This window comes from Sapajus apella, unplaced genomic scaffold (assembly GCF_009761245.1).
Source record: "Sapajus apella isolate SASKATOON/1434 unplaced genomic scaffold, GSC_monkey_1.0 scaffold20, whole genome shotgun sequence".
NCBI lineage: Eukaryota > Metazoa > Chordata > Mammalia > Primates > Cebidae > Sapajus > Sapajus apella.
Window position 1 is genome coordinate 1,289,945 of NW_022436960.1, and position 17,442 is coordinate 1,307,386.

The 17,442-nt window shown below is 44.8% G+C and overlaps 1 protein-coding gene and 1 long non-coding RNA gene across 13 annotated transcripts in view; one reads left to right on the forward strand and one right to left on the reverse strand.

The window, feature by feature from the left end:
- The window catches only part of WDR20 (WD repeat domain 20), an 87,967-nt gene extending 72,781 nt beyond the window's left edge, over window positions 1-15,186 (reverse strand). For 7 of the 12 annotated variants that reach the window (XM_032287343.1, XM_032287334.1, XM_032287333.1 and 4 more), the window contains exon 1: window positions 14,833-15,186. In XM_032287343.1, coding sequence (XP_032143234.1) covers window positions 14,833-15,081 — 249 coding nt within the window. In that variant the 5' untranslated portion in view covers window positions 15,082-15,186. The remainder of the gene's footprint in view (window positions 1-14,832) is intronic. The other 5 variants (XM_032287338.1, XM_032287335.1, XR_004271665.1 and 2 more) reach the window with 4 other exon arrangements.
- Window positions 15,187-15,247: 61 nt separating this feature from the next.
- LOC116557742 overlaps window positions 15,248-17,442 on the forward strand; it is an 11,804-nt gene continuing 9,609 nt past the window's right edge. The window contains exon 1 of the long non-coding RNA XR_004271669.1: window positions 15,248-15,739. This is a non-coding gene — a long non-coding RNA (uncharacterized LOC116557742). The remainder of the gene's footprint in view (window positions 15,740-17,442) is intronic.

The window sequence follows — 17,442 nt, forward strand, 5'->3', positions numbered from 1 at the left end:
AGCTGGGATTACAGGCACGCGCCACCATGCCCAGCTAATTTTTTGTATTTTTAGTAGAGACGGGGTTTCACCATGTTGACCAGGATGGTCTCGATCTCTTGACCTCGTGATCCACCCGCCTCGGCCTCCCAAAGTGCTGGGATTACAGGCTTGAGCCACCGCGCCCGGCTAAAAATTTTTTTAACATAGACAAGGTCTCAAACTCCTGGCCTCAAGCAATCTTCCTGCTTTAGCCTGCCCAAGTGCTGGGATTATAGGCATAAGCCTCTGTACCCAGCCAAGGGATTGTTAAGAGTGATGTTACTGAAGATGACCAATAGCTACCATGAATTGATGGTCAAGAGGAAGTTCTCTGAGGGATGATGACATTTCAGCTGTGATCTAAATAGCAAGAAGGAGCCAGCAATGCATAAAATAAGGGAGGTGAGCACTCCCTGCAGAGAAAACAGCTAGTATAAAGAGGTTCTACAGAGGACACAGGGTGGACTAACAAATTCTCATCTAGCAGTCTATTAGGCTGTTCTTCCTAAGGAAATACCTGAGACTGGGTAATTTATAAAGAAAGAAGTTTAACTGCAGGCTTTACAGGAAGCATAATGCTGTTACCTACTTGGCTTCTAGGAAGGCCTCAGGAAGCTTTCAATCATGGCAGAAGGTGAAGGGCGAGCAAGTACTTCACACAGAGAAAGAAGGTGCAAGAGGGAGACAAGGAAGCGCCACACACATTTTTAAACAGGCAGTCCCGGCGAGAACTCACTTACTATTACAAGGACAGCACCAAGTAAATGGTGCTAAACCATTCACGAGAAATCCGCCCCTTGATCTAATCACCTCCCACCAGGCCCCACCTCCAATAATAGGGATTACTATTCAACATGAGATTTGGGCAGGGACAAAAATATAAGCCACATCAAGCAGAGATCAGAGCTCCCACCGAGAATCCTAGTTCTGTGCTTACTGACAATATAAATCCCTAGCTTGTTGTTAAGCACTCTGGCACTAGGTTGAACAGAACTGGATTCAAACCCCAGGACAATGGCTTATTAGTTTTATAGCCTATGCAAAGTATCCAATAGCTACAAACTCGGTTTTCTCACCTGTAAAATAAGGATACTAATAGTGTCTATTTTATAAGATTATTTGCAAAGACTAAATGAGAACATGCATAATCTCTTAGCACAACAATATTCATAATTATCCATAATCCATGCTAACATTAATAGCATATTAATATGATTAGTATATTACTAATATTGGCTATTACTATTATTATATGATTTCTTAAACCCTGCTGTCTTCCTTTTCAATACTTCCAGGATGTTCAGCTCATTTCTTTATATCCAAGAAGAAGAAAAAGAGCACTCATGGGCCAGAGCGCAGTGGCTCACACCTGTAATCCTACCACTTTGGGAGGCTGTAGCGGGAGGATCGCATCAGGCCAGGAGTTCAAGACCAGCCTGGCAACATGGTGAAACCCTGTCTCTATAAAAAATATAGAAATTAGCTGGGAGTGGTGGCACGTGCCTATAATCCCAGATACTCAGGAGGCTGAAGTGGGAAGATCACTTGATCCCAGGAGGTGGAGTCTGCAGTGAGTTGAGATCATGCCAGTGCACTCAAGTCTGGGCAACAGAGTGAGACCCTGTGTCCAAAAAAAAAAAAAAAAACAAAGTAAAAATAAGCCAGGTTGGTGTGCTAGTATGCTCCTCTAGACTCAGCTACATGGGAGGCTGAGGCAGGTGGATTATTTGGGCCCAGGAGGTTGAGGCTGCAGTAAGCCATGATTGTGCCACTGCACTCCGGCCTGGGTACCAAAGTGAAACCCTGCTTCATTTTTAAAAAGAAAAGGAAAAGAAAAAGAGTATCTATGTCATATCTCTTCTACAAAATATTTCCTGGCCCAGCATGGTGGTTCATGCCTGTACGCAACACTTTGGGAGGCCAAGGAGGGAGGATTGCTTGAACCCAGGTAAGACCAACCCAGATAACACAGCAAAACTTTGTCTCTATTAAAAAAAAAAAAAAAAAAAATTAGCCAGGCATGGTGGTGCATACCTGTAGTCCCAGCTATATGGAAGGCTAAGGTGGGAGGATGGCTTTAGCCCAGGAGCTCATCAAGGCTGCAGTGAGCTATGATTGAGCCACTGCACTCCAGCCTGGTCTACAAAGCAAGACCCTGTTTCAAACAAACAAAAACAAACCAAAAAAACCCTCCTAATTACTTTCTAGCCTACTACCTCCCACTCTCAGGAATGACATCAGTATCACTCATGGTTCGTTTTTTGACAGAAAATCTTGTGTAAGAAGCCTAGTCAGAGGCCTTGGGTTCAATATCAAGCTCTACCATAGCCATTCACTATTAGCGGACACACCACAATCTCTCCCACGCCCCCCCCCCCAAAAAAAATTCCCCAAAGGATGGTTTTGAAGAGAAAATAAAAACGCTATAAACTGTCAAAAGTTATGCATTTATCCTCTCACCAACTGTACATAGCACCTATTAATAGGCAATGTTCAGTTCTGAATGTTTTTCTAGCAGCTGTATCATTGCTGGTTTATTTGTCGAACTTACCACTAGCTTGTACACACTTTGGGCCAGGGACTATGTCTTATTTATCTTTGGATCCACAGGTCCAATAAATGTTAGTTAAATAAGCCCTTGATTATTCCACTGACTGTGAACTCTTTGATAGCAGAGATTCTTAACAATATAGAGCAGGTACTCAATAAGTCCTTTTAGAACAAATGTGTGAATATCATGTCCCTTCTTGGTTAGATGATACTCTTAAGGTCAGGGCCCGTACTTCATACTTCTTTGATTTCCCATAGTCTGGCATACTGCTTTTCCTTTTTTTTTTTTTTTTTTGTTTTTTTTTTTTGAGACGGAGTTTCGCTCTTGTTACCCAGGCTGGAGTGCAATGGCGCGATCTCGGCTCACTGCAACCTCCGCCTCCTGGGTTCAGGCAATTCTCCTGCCTCAGCCTCCTGAGTAGCTGGGATTACAGGCACGTGCCACCATGCCCAGCTAATTTTTTGTAGTTTTAGTAGAGACGGGGTTTCACCATGTTGACCAGGATGGTCTCGATCTCTTGACCTCGTGATCCACCCGCCTCGGCCTCCCACAGTGCTGGGATTACAGGCTTGAGCCACCGCGCCCGGCCGGCATACTGCTTTTCATATAAAAACTAATAAAATATTTATTAAATGAAACATTAAGGCAACACAGGGCCTCTAAAGCAGAGATCCAAGTAAAGAGAATGAGCACCTGTACAAGTTTTACTGTGGCAGAACAAAAAGGGATAAACAGTAAAAGGTTAAGTCAACTAAAGAAAAAAACAGGCCAGGCGCAGTGGCTCACACCTGTAATCCCAGCACTTTGGGAGGCCGAGGCAGGTGGGTCACGAGGTCAGGAGTTCGAGACCAGCCTGGCCAAGATGTTGAAACCCCGTCTCTATTAAAAATACAAACATCAGCTGGGTGCAGTGGCACGCACCTGTAATCCCAGCTACTCAGGAGGCTGAGGCAGGAGAATCTCTTGAACCTGGGAGGTGGAGGTTGCAGTGAGCCGAGATCGCGCCATTGCACTCCAGCCTGGGTGACAGAGTGAGACTCTGTCTCAAAAAAAAAAGGAAAATAAAAAAACAGCTTCAAAAGACCAAAAAAAAAAGAACAGAAAAGAAAAAAACACCTTCATGCCAGAGCAATAATCCACAATTCGGTAACTGAGAATGTTAAAATACTCCCTGTTGCTAAATTATTCTTACTTTTTTTTTTTTTTTTTTTTAAGACAGTCTCATTCTGTCGCTGAGGCTGGAGTACAGTGGCTTGATCACACTGCAGCATCAACCCCCCACCCTGGGATCAAGCAATACTCTCTCTTACCTTAGCCTCCTGAGTAGTTGGGACTACGGGTGCATGCCACTACACTCAGCTAATTTTTAATTTTTTGTAGAGATGGGGTCTCACTATGTTGTCCAGGCTGGTTTCCAACTCCTAGCCTTAAGAAATCCTCCTGCCTTGGCCTCCCAACATGCTAGGATTACAGGTGTGATGCAATACTATGCCAGACCTGACTGTTACTTTGTAAATATAAAATTCTTATAAATTCCTTCCTCATGAATGACTTGCTTCTTTGTTATAAAACTTATAGATTTAAGTTCATTTTCCTATTGATACAAAGCAAGATAAGGTGTAACATAGACTGATTTGGCATGTTTTTAGAATAATATATCTACTTAAAAAAAAAATCTATCACAAAATAAAATTGACAACCAAAAAATTTCTCAATTTACAAATTACCAACTGGCAGAGAAGCTGAAAAGTTGAGAAAAACAGTAAAAGAGCAATTGACATCTAAAAATCAGAAATAAAAATAAAGCATTTCTGAAATTAGAAATATAAGGCAACGAATTTTAAATTTTACAAAAAAAAATCTGCACATGACATTTTGGGGCAAATCATCTATTTGAAACCCAATGCAATATTCTTCTACTAGGCAGAGAAATACTCCACTTCACCCTTACTGCTTAATTCCACTTGATACTTACATTGCTATGTCACATGCAGAGCACAAAACCTCTACTTTATAATGATCGATACAAAAATACCAAATCAGCCGGGCACAGTGGCTCACACCTGTAATGCCAACACTTTGGGAACACAAGGCAAAAGGATCACTTGAGCTCAGTAGTTCAAGGCCAGCTTAGGCAACATAGCAAGACCCAGTCTTTACAAAAAAACTTTTAAAAATTAGCCAGGCCATGGTGGCTCACGCCTGTAGTCGCAGCACTTTGAGAGGCCGAGGCAGGAGGATCACCTGAGGTCAGGAGTTTGAGAACAGCCTGACCAACATGGAAAAACCCTGTCTCTACTAAAAATACAAAAACTTAGCCGGGCGTGGTGGTGCACATCTGTAATCCCAGTTACTCGGGAGACTGAGGCAGGAGAATTGATTGAACCCAGGAGGTGGAGGTTATGGTGGCCCGAAATTATGCCACTGCACTCCAGCCTGGGCAACAAGAGTGAAACTCTGTCTCAAAAAAGAAGAAAATTAGCCAGGCGCAGTGGCACATGCCTATAGTTCAAACTACTCAGGAGGCTGAGGTGGGAGGATCACTTGAGCCCAGGAAGTTGAAGCTGCAGTGAGCTAAGATCACGCCACTGCCCTCCGGCCTGGGTGACACAATGAAGCCCTGTTCAAAAAAAACAACAAAAGCCAAACTCTTTAAAGACAGGAGTGTCAAAATACACTTCACATCGGCCACAATAGACAGCAGTGCCTTGTATACCCCAGTTATCAATAAATGCTTGATGAATGAGGATTATGATTTTTATTTTATTGTTTTTTTGAGACAGTCTTAGCTCTGTCACCCAAGCTGGAGTCCAGTGGTACAATCTCAGTTCACTGCAGCCTCAACCTCCAAAGCTCCAGCAATTCTCCCACCTAAGACACCTGAGTAGCTGGGACCACAGGCATGCACCACCACACCTGGCTAATTTTTTCTTGTAGAGATGGGATGTCACTATGTTACCCAGGCTGGTCTCAAACTCCTGGGACTCAAGCGATCCTCCTGCCTCAGCCTCCTAAAATACTGGGATTATAGACATGAGCCAAGGTAACTTGTCACTGATACTGTCAATTTCAAGTGTCTTGAAAATTAAAACTGAATTCTACCAATTGGAAATGTCTAACAATTAAGGTTACTTCTATTTTTAATGTCTTCTCCTGAATAACCAAACAAGACCACATTTCATATTACTGCACAAACTAACCTCACTGAGAAACAGAGTTATTCTCTAAGATACTAAATTTTAGACTACAAAAATTTTTCTATTTTTAAAACAAGGTTATTGGTCAGGCAAGGTAGCTCACACTTGTAATCCCAGCACTTGGGGAGGCCCAGGCAGGTGGATCGCCCGATGTCAGGCATTCAAGACCAGCCTGGCCAACATGCAGAAACCCCGTCTCAACTAAAAATACAAAATTAGCCAAGCATGGTGGCAGATGCCTGTAATCCCAGTTACTCAGGAGACAAAGGCACGAGAAAGGCCTGAACCCGAGAGGTGGAGGTTACAGTGAGCCCAGATTGCGCCATTGCACTCTAGACTGGGGAATAGAGTGAGACTGTCTCCAAAAATAAAAATAAAATAAGGTTCTTTCGCCATACAGCCAAATCGCTCAGTGACAAAATCTACTATGTTTTGATTCTTGCTCAAGCTCAAGTTTTCCATCAAAGCACACTACCCTTCAGTCACCATATTAAGTCAACGATGATAAATATTGTATAAGGGACACATTTCTTGAGGGCCGAGACTTTGACTATACCCGGTATCTAAGACAGCACCTCATATCTGGTAGGCACACTCCATGAATATTTGCCAAAAGAATGGCATTCACGACTATCGCATGGACTTCAATGACATATTCTGAATGCTTCTCACCATGGCTCATATCCACCCATGGAGTCCTTCTTTTTTTTTGGGTGGGGGGTCCTCGCTTTGTTGCCCAGGCTGGAGTGCAGTGACACGATCTCAGCTCACTGCAACCTCCACCTCCTGGGTTCAAGTGATTCTCCTGCCTCCTGACTAGCTGGGATTACAGGCATGCACCATCATGTTCGGTTAATTTTTGTATTTTTAGTAAAGATGGGGATTCACCATGTTGGCCAGGCTGGTCTGGAACTCCTAACCCCAGATAATCCACCCCCACTTCAGCCTCCCAAAGTTCTAGGATTACAGGCCACCCATGGAGTCTTTCAAAATCTCATCAGCACCCTCCTCTTCAAGGCCAAGAGAACCCAGGTATAGTATGAAATATCTCCAGCTTTAATACTAAGATGCTTTCCGCTCAGTATGCAACATTCCAAAGTCAAATAAATCATCAATATCTCAGAAACCAGTAAACAGTCCTTAGTGGAAAAGAAACACAGGTTTCCAGTCATTCAGCAATCCTGTGTGACATACTAAATTAAGTACAAGATTTCTTAAACTAAATCTAATATAAAAAGTTCTAGACTTCTAAACCTCTTTCTAAATTATAAATGGGGAGCCAGGGAGGTATGAAAAATTACAAATGGGGAGAAGGGTGTGAACACGACCCTCTCTGAAGCAGTACGGTATCTAAAACTAGTCTGTGGGGGAAAAATTTTTTTAAAGGCATCTCTGGTTCAACCTCCCACACAAAGCAGGAATTCCTCCAATGCCACCAACAGGTGGTCCTGCAGTTTTTGACAAAGAGACAGAATATTTCCCATATGAGCATTCCCATAACAGAACGCTCATTCTCTCTCAAGTCAACCCATTATCTTCTTCTTTAATCAGGCTCTAAAATACTTTGGTTTGGCCAGGCGTGGTGGCCAACACGAAGCGGACGGATCACAGGGTTAGGAGATTGAGACCATCCTTGGCCAACATGGTGAAGCCCTGTCTCTATTAAAACATAAAAACTTATACTTTTGCACCAATCCAAAAACTAAAAGAAAAAAACAAAAAATTAGCTGGACGTGCTGGCACGCGCCTGTAGTCCCAGCTACTCAGGAAGCTGAGGCAGGAGAATCACTTGAATCTGGGACGCAGAGGATGCAGTGAGCTGAGATGGCATCACTGCACTCAAGCCTGATGACAGAGCGAGACTCCATCTCAAAAAAAAAAAAAATACTTTGGCTTTTATCAACCGACTCTTGTTCTGGCCCCAACTTCATCTCAGCATCAAGAACGTAAAGCCCTTCTAGCATAAAGACCTAGAAATCACAGTGTTTTCAGCTTGCTTTCCCAAACACCCCACCCCTCTCAATTCAAATTCAAGTAGGCAATAAATCAAAGAGATGAAGACATCTCCCCAATAGGATGATGAATCCATTTTCATTTAAAAAAAAAGAATTAGGCCGGGCGCGGTGGCTCAAGCCTGTAATCCCAGCACTTTGGGAGGCCGAGGCGGGTGGATCACGAGGTCAAGAGATCGAGACCATCCTGGTCAACATGGTGAAACCCCGTCTCTACTACAAATACAAAAATTCAGCTGGGCATGGTGGCGCATGCCTGTAATCCCAGCTACTCAGGAGGCTGAGGCAGGAGAATTGCCTGAACCCAGGAGGCGGAGGTTGCGGTGAGCCGAGATCGCGCCATTGCACTCCAGCCTGGGTAACAAGAGCGAAACTCCGTCTCAAAAAAAAAAAAAAAAAAAAGAATTAAGCACAGAATCACACAACCTTTAGAGATGGAAAGGCCTTAGAACCCTCTAAATATACTACCTACCTCTTGTAGTTACCACTTCAGTAACTTCTCTGGGCAGTACATTTGTGGTCTTGAATTTTAAGATGTGGGGAGATAGGTAGTAAGGTTCTCTGGCTTGACTGTTGAGTAATTCTGAGTACAGTTTTTGTTTATTATTGATTGTTTTGTTTGTTTTGAAACAGATTCTCACTCTGTTGCACAGGCTAGAGTGCAGTGGCACAATTACAGCTCACTGCAGCCTCAACCTCCCAGTTCAAGTGATCCTTCCACCTCATCATCCTTCCAAGTAGCTGGGACTAGAGTCACATGACACCATGCCAGCTTTTTTTTTTTTTTTTTTTTTTTTTTTTGTTTTGGTAGAGACAGGTTTCCACTATGTTGCTCAGGCTGGACTCCTGCAATCCTCCCGCCTCAGCCTCCCAAAGTGTTAGGATTACAGGCATGAGCCACCACCAATGGCCTGAGTACAGTTTTTAAAAGCTGTACATGGATCTTGTAGGTGACATGGTTTGACAGAAGTACATCAAAAGTAATCTCTGCCATCTGTTTACTATTACTTCATTGTTTATTATACGATTTCCCAATTTTAAGAAAGTTAAATCTGTTAACTACTAGCAATATTTTTCAATGTCTTTTAAAAGATACGAGCTATTAAAAAGTATCCAAGTTACTTTTGGGCCCAAAATTGAATAGGTTTTCAGCTTCTAAAGATCTCTTTCAAGTTTAGCATAGACAGACGTGGCTTTACTCAGTCATTCACTCAACAAATACACAGTAAGGGCCTAATTCTAAACTGGACACTGAACTGGGCATTGAGAAGATGGAGAACAGGAAAGATAAGGTCCCTATTCTAAAGGAGCTTTGCTTATAGAAGGCACAATTGGATCATCACATAGAGAATTACAAATTAAGAAAAGTTCTAGGAGGGCAAAGTACAGGATGCTCTAAGGACACGTAATAGGACCCATAATTCCAGCAATTTGGGAGGTTCAGGGGTGTGAATCACTTGAGACCAGAAGTTCAAGACTAGCCTGGCCAACATGGCAAAACCCTGTCTCTATCAAAATACAAAAATAAAAGCCAGGGATGGTGGCTCACATCTGTAATCCCAGCACTTTGGGAGGCCAAGACGGGCAGATCAGGAGGTCGAGAGATCCAGACCATTCTGGCCAACCTGGTAAAATCCTGTCTCTACTAAAAACACAAAATTTAGCTGGGTGTGGTGGCGCATGCCTATAGTCCCAGCTACTCGGGAGGCTGAGGCAGAAGAATCACCTGAACCCGGAAGACAGAGTTTGCAGTGAACCAAGATCATGTCACTGCACTCCAGCCTGATGACAGAGCGAGATTCCATCTCAAAAAAAAAAAAAAAATACAAAAATGAGCCAGGTATGGTGATGCATGCTGGTAATCCCAGCTACTTAGGAGGCTGAGGCACAAGAATCATTTGAGACCCAGCAGCGGAGGTTGCAGTGAGCCAAGATCACACCACTGCACTCCAGCCAGGGAACAGAGCAAGACTCTTTCTCAAAACAAACAAACAAAAACATGCAATAGCCGGGTGCGGTGGCTCAAGCCTGTAATCCCAGCACTTTGAGAGGCTGAGGCGGGTGGATCACGAGGTCAAGAGATCGAGACCATCCTGGTCAACATGGCGAAACCCCGTCTCTACTAAAAATCCAAAAAATTTAGCTGGGCATGGTGGCGCGTGCCTGTAATCCCAGCTACTCAGGAGGCTGAGGCAGGAGAATTGCCTGAACCCAGGAGGTGGAGGTTGCAGTGAGCCGAGATCGCGCCATTGCACTCCAGCCTGGGTAACATGAGTAAAACTCCGTCTCAAAAAAAAAAAAAAAACATGCGGTGGGGGAAAACTGATATGATACACCCTGGGGATTTAAAGAAGGAGTTGCTGAGGAAGTAATGATTAAGCTGAGAGATCTGAATGGAGGCCACTCATATTTATGTGAAAACAGATCTCTATGAAATAAGAGGATTGGTCCAATAAGCCCAGCTACACCTTTGACATCTTTTATATCCTACATCCTGAAACAATTTTTTTTTTGTGAGACAGAGTCTAGTTCTGTCACCCAGGCTGGAGTGCAGTGGTACAATCTTGGCTCACTGCAACCTCCGCCTCCTGGGTTCAAGCGATTCTCCTGCCTCAGCCTTCTAAGTAGCTGGGACTGCAGGCAAGCGCCCAGCTAATTTTTGTATTTTTGGTAGAGACAGGGTTTCACCATATTGGACAGGCTGGTCTCGGACTCCTGACCTCAGGTGCTCTACCTGCCTCAGCCTCCCAAAGTGCTGGGATTACAGGCATGAGCCACCGCACATAGTCCCCAGCAATTTTTTTTTAAAATACAGGGTATCCTTCTGTTGCCCAGGTTGGGGTGCAGTGGCACAACCATGGCTCACTGTAACCTTAACTCTTGGGCTCAAGAGATGCTCCCTCCTCAGCTTCCCAAGTAGCTGGACAGGCATATACCACCATGTCCAGCTAATTTTTTTTGTTTTTGTTTTCTGGAAGACAGAGTATTGCTACATTGAACAGGCTGGTCTCAAACTCCTGGGCTCAAGTGATCCTCCCACCCCACCCTCCCAAAGTGCTGGGATTACAGGCATGAGCCATTGCACCCGAACACAACCTCTTTTTCAAAAAGGAGAACAAAGTATGTAATAAAGATGTTTGAGAGCTAGTAGCTGAAAGTCTTTTGGGGAGAGGGACAGGGTCTTATGGGCTCTGAGTACCTCACATCATCTTGCCTAGTATTATTACTATCACAGTAGTCACTCAAATCTGGTGAAATCATTAGTGTCAGCATTAAATCAATGTTAATACTGGCTTTAGTTCAATAAATTTGCAAAACTATATCTCCTCATACAAGAAACCTGATTCCAAACCTCCTCGATTTTGAAAAGATGTTTTAATTTACCTCAAGGATTCAATAAAATAATATATGGCAAAATGCTGGGGTAGATTCTGAAGTGCTTGGAGTATATGATATAAAAAGCTCAGCCGCTTCTAAGATAGTTGTTTAGATTCAGTTAGGCTTCATTTTCCTTACTATGAGAAAAAATTCTAACACAGGTTTGCATCCCATCTCTGGCCTTGGTTTTCCCTGAGGAGGTAAAGTTCCTTCTAGCTCCAGACACTGATCTGTAAACCTTTTTAAAAGGGTCAAGATTGCACTCCTCAGCGTGAATGTTAAGACTACTTCGTCACCCACTCCATTTCCCCAGGACCCCATGCTTCCCCTCAGGAATGGCAGCACGTAATTCATGATTTAAGTTCTTGAAAAGACCTATTTTCTACTCATTTTACATACAGACTTAAGTTGAATTTATTCATCAAAATTAGATCTTCTGAATAATCCAAATAATTGTTGTAAAATTGTACATGCCTCAAAGGAAAAAAAAAAAACAGTCAAAACAGTCAAAACAGCCAACTGTGTGCTGGGCGTGGTAAAGTCACATACATAATCTCAGCACTTTAGCAGGCTGAGGCAGGAAGGCTGCTTGAGGCCAGATGACCAGCCTGGGCAACACAGCAAGACCTCCATCTCTTAAAAACAAAATTTTTTAAAAAAAATTAGCCAGGCGTGGTGGTGCATGCCTGTGTTCCAGGCACTAGGGAGGCTTAAGTGGGAGGATCATTTGAGCCCAGGAGTTTGAGGCTGTTGTGAACTATAAGCATGCTATCGCACTCCAGCCTAGGCAACAGAATAAGATCCTGTCTCTAAAAACAAAAATAAAAACATGTTTAATGGCCAACTGTCAAAAATAAACATTACTAACTCTAAAAAGTAAATTTTGGTTTTCCAATTAAGGAAAATTTATTTCCTATATTTTAAATCAAAAAATAGTCACAAAAAGTCACTTATACTCAGAAATAACAATAAATAAACGCAAAGTCATTCATGGAAAAAAATTTTAAGTTACAATTAAAAGAGAGTTGAAACATCTGCGACATAATGCAAATGTATCTACCAGATACTACCACATGAAAATGAAATCTTACCCCCCCCCAAACATGTTAAAACACTCAAATTGTGCAGGTAAGGGCAATTTATGTATTTCAGCTTCATCTTATTTAAAATAATTTTTTGGTATAGTTTTAAAAACCTTGCCTACTTTTACCCTTCAGTGAATGGCGTCCCACTAAAAGAGAACACTATTACAATATTTCCAGGCAAGAAACCTATCTTTATGATGTAAACCAGGGCTACTGGATCCAGATAAGTTTTGCCATTAGGATGCTTCTAAAGTAACAACCCTTCAAAGAAAAAAAAAAAAAAAAAAATCTTGTTGGGGGGGGGGCAAAAGCTCTTTTCACCCAGGCTGCAGTGGCGCAATCTCAGTTCACCGCAACCTCTGCCTCCCGGGTTCAAGAGCTATCTCCTGCCTCAGCCTCCTGAGTAGCTGGGATTACAGGCACATGCCATCATGCCCGGCTAATTTTTGCATTTTCAGTAGAGACAGGGTTTCACCGTGTTGGCTAGGCTGGTCTTGAACTCCTGACCTCGGATGATCCATCCGCCTTGACCTTGCAAAGTGCTGGTATTACAGGTATGAGCCACCGCACCCAGCCAGAAAAAAATTTTTTAAAGTAATGCCTGCATTAACAATTGCTAGTTAATTTAGTTTTTAGGCACATTGCATTTTTAAAATTTAAAATTCTAATTTAATTCCAGAGACAAAATTGATCTTTTCATTCTGAATATCAACGTCAAGATGGCAGCTTCTTATTTGACAGTTACTCTTAGTATTTAACTATATTTTACATATACTGAGTGTTTCAGGGCCTTAAAGTTCATTACAGTTATTATATATATATATATATATATATATTTTTTTTTTTTTGAGACAAAGTTTCACTCTTGTTGCCCAGGGTGGAGCGCAATGGTGCAATCTCAGCTCACTGCAACCTCTGCCTTCCAAGTTCAAGTGATTCTCCTGCCTCAGCCTCCCAAGCAGCTAGGATTACAGGCATGCACCACCACGCACAGCTAATTTTGTATTTTTAGTAGAGTCGGGGTTTTTCCACGTTGGTCAGGCTGGTCTCGAACTGCCGACATCAGGTGATCCGTCCGCCTGGGCCTCCCAATGTGCTGGGATTACAGGCATGAGCCACGCCTGGCCACAGTTATTATATTATTAATTACAACACGTGCACTGTAACATTCCCTTTTTAAAGAGGTGCAAATGTAAGTTAACTAAGTTATCCAAGGTCACCCAACAAGTAAGTGACAATGTTGGGAGTAGGAGTAAAACTTCAGCTCCTAGACTGAAGACTACTTCAAGCTTTTGCAATACCAAAAGACAAAAAAAAAAGATCAAGCGATTTACCTTCAATAACTTCCAACAGCATACCCTAAACACTTATCATAAACGCTAATAAAAAAGATTCACCCTGAACGAAAGAAACAACTTGCTACATTTAGATACCACTGTCATTTCCCCAGCTCTTTTAACAAGCAAAAATCCTTAAATCCTAGGGAATGTTCACTCTTCACTATGTACAATTTATTTTCATACTAACATACATTTACGAATTAATCTTTTATCACCTTGTCCCATTTGGAGGTGGTGTAGGATGCATTAATTTCCTCACTCTTCCATGAAATCAAGTCAGACTACAATCTCAAAAATAAGCAATTCTCACTGAAAACCTAGTTACATAGCCAATGAAAGAAAAGCTCTAATAAATTGCTGCTTTTAAAGAGATACTTTTAAAGGATGCTTACATGCTTCACAGAATTACTGGTAACTCACCCGCCAAAAAGGATGGTCCCTTTAAAGCAGCTTTTAAGGCATATTCCTCCCTGTTTGGGACACAGTCTGACTTGTTGGACAAGATTAATCTGGGCACTCACACACCACCCCTCTGAACCTGGAAACATTATTGCAACAACTGTAGTACTCAGCCCTTCTCATACTACAGGGACAAGATGACCCTCCTTAACAATCTTTGAGAAGGTCCCCTCGGCGGAGACAGTGACAGCCGTCCTCCCGCGGATGTTTTCGGAAATAGAAGTGTTAACACCAGGAGAAGCTCCTAGGAAGTGTCAGTGCGGCAGCAGGTGGAGTAGCCCTGCGTGCCGAGCAGGTTCTTTCTGACCTAGTCTCGGTCCTCCGCTCCCCGGCCCGGGTTCCGCCTTACTGAGATCTTGCTAAGCCGTCTTGCGCCCCTGTTCTCTAACCCAGGGAGGGACTTCCAAGCCTCCAGGGAGGCTAGGCAAGCGAAGCAGACAAGACGGCCACCCCACCTCTTCCGGGGACTCGCAGGCCCGCTCCCTGGCCATGTCAGAGCCTGACGGACCAGGCTGGAGGGGACGCAGCCGGCTCCTCCAGGAGACTCCCAGGCGGAACCCCGCGCCCCACGGTCCCTTTCCACAGCCCCCACTCCTTCGAAACGCCACCGCCACCACCCTCCTCACTCCTGAATCCCCTCTCCTCAGGAGCACCCCAGTGGAGTTACCGGCCCACTCAAAAGTAAGAGCGACGGCCACCCGTCTCGGTCACCCTGGCCCTGCTGTCACCGCCCTGCTCCCGGCCTCTGCCCACGCTGCTGGCGGGCCCCGGTGACGCCCGGGTCGGTACCTTGCGGACCCCCTTGTAGATATAGAAGTAGAGCTCCCGGCCCACATTGAAGCAGAGGCGGTCGCCGTTGCCAGACTGGTCGTTGAGGTTTACGAAGGAGACGCGGACAGGGTTTGATCCCTGCGAGTTGAAGGGCACCCGGTTGGGCCGGCTGTACTCCGAGTGCGGCAGCAGCTTGTACAGACCTTCCCGGGTAGTGAATTGGGTCTTAATCTCGTTCATCTCCTTCCCTCCTCCCTCCGTCGCCATCTTGGAAAGCAGCGTTCATCCTGCCCTAAGTGCCCGGATCACGCCCACCGCGCAGGCGCTGTTCCTGGTGCTCGCTCTCCCCCCACCCCCTGCCTCTTCCTTCTCGCCCCTCCCACCCGCGGGCCAGCCCCACGAAGGCGGGCCGAAGAGAAGGGGCGGGCTTGTTTACGGCCTGACTGCGCAGGCGTGCTCACCTGGCGCGCTCCACGCGGCTGGGCGTCCGCAGGCTCCTCCCTTGGGCGTGGCCTCCGGGCTGCTGGGCTGCTTCCCAGGTGAAGCCGGCTCCTGCTTGAGGGGTCAAGTTGATCGTTCCGCATCCGCCAGGGCCGACGCAAAGCCGGTCTGGGGAAGCCGCGGCGGGGCTGGCGTCCGGACCTTGAAGTGAACTTGAGGGCGCCTCCTCAGCTGTCTCCCGCCCTGCTCTGAGGGGCACCGAGACCCCGAAGAGAAGAGCGGAAGAAGAGCGCCACCCCGACTGCCACTGCTTCGGGGCCAGCACGCGGGGTCCCCTGCAGGGAACTGGGACGGCTCCAGCCCTCCTGGGTCCTCCCTTCGGGACTGAGACTGTCCCGCCTAGAGGGCTTGAGGACCCGCGCGACCGTCTGGATCCCCTGTCAGGAATCCCCTGTGAAGCCTCCTAGCCGCCGTTTCTGAGAAGGTACCGAAGGACTCAAGATTTACGCTTCACTGTGTTTTTTTTTTTTTAGGCGGGGTGGGGAGAGAGAAGAATGTGGCAGAGCATGGGTATTCTCAAGCCAGATGTTCTCATTCCTGTGTGGTGAGCACTGGCGGCCTCCGCTTCTTAGCGAAGGTTTGTCCTCACCAGGTGTTCCTAGACAGGGGGCGGGGCGGGGCGGGGCGGGGCGGGGCAGCGCTTTGGGAACTGCGGACCGCGTCTTTGCAAGATTCGCTTCTCTTGCTCAGTAGTTTATGAAGAGCTCTAATAACATTTAAGGTAATTGATTCTTTTTCAGAAGCCTCAAGTGGAGTCTGTAAGATTGTTTACTAGGAGATCCGTAGGGATAGCGGTATGCATGTAATGCACAGGGTCTAGATTTATAAGAACGGGCACACGTGCCAAAGTAAGATTAAACAGTCACTATTTTATACTTGGGTTTCTTGGCGTGTTGCACCAGAATAAGAAAGTTTCTAAAGTGACAGAAACATTCTGATAGAATTCCAGGGAGGGGGGAAACCAATATTTGTAACACTGAGATTGAACTATTCCTGAAAGTTCAGATTATATCTGGAGGGTCACAAAAGAAGTGAACGGCGGCAATTTCTAAATTAGGAGAAATCTAAATCATAAACATCTTCTGTACCACAAAGCAAGTAGATACCAATAGAAACTGTGCCAATGATGTAATAATACATTTGATAATATCTTTCTCCTTTGTAGTGTTGCCAAAAAAAAAAAAAAAAGCACTGAGGTCATAATTAATAGAGCCTTAAAAATACTTAAATTTTTTTGTTACAATTGTTTTAGTGTTGTCTGACTTTCCCTAAAAGTCACGTAGAGATCAGAAATCTTAAAACACTAGGGTATGGGCCAGGTGCGGTGGCTCACGCCTGTAATCCCAGAACTTTGGGAGGTGGGCGGATTACAAGGTCAGGAGATCGAGACCATCCTGGCTAATACGGTGAAACCCCGTCCCAACTAAAAATACAAAAAATTAGCCAGGCGTGGTGGCACGCGCCTGTCGTCCCAGCTACTCCGGAAGGCTGAGGCGGCAGCAGCAGCAGAATCGTTTGAACCCGGAAGGTTGAGCGAGCCGAGATTGTGCCACTGCACCCCAGTGAGACTCGTCTCAAAAAAAAAAAAAAAAACCCACCAGTGTATGTTCTGTGGTTGCCATGGCTATATCCCAAACTCCATAACTGTGATACTTTACATTGAAAAGACATATCTTACAGTAATCAACTTGAAGGATAGTGACAGCTTGAATAATCTAAAAACAATTTATCTGTGTTTCCTTGTTATCAAGAGGAAAAAAAAGTATTTATACTTTTTGGGGAAAAAAACCCAGCAAGCAAAAGTTAAAAAAAAATTTGGGCTGGGCGTGGTGGCTCATGCCTAAGGTGGATCACCTTAGTTCAGGAGTTCGAGGCCAGCCTGGCCAACATGGAGAAACCCCGTTTCTATTAAAAAACAAAAAAAAGCGGCCGGGCGCGGTGGCTCAAGCCTGTAATCCCAGCACTTTGGGAGGCCGAGGCGGGTGGATCACGAGGTCAAGAGATCAAGACCATCCTGGTCAACATGGTGAAACCCCGTCTCTACTAAAACTGCAAAAAATTAGCTGGGCATGGTGGCGCATGCCTGTAGTCCCAGCTACTCAGGAGGCTGAGGCAGGAGAATTGCCT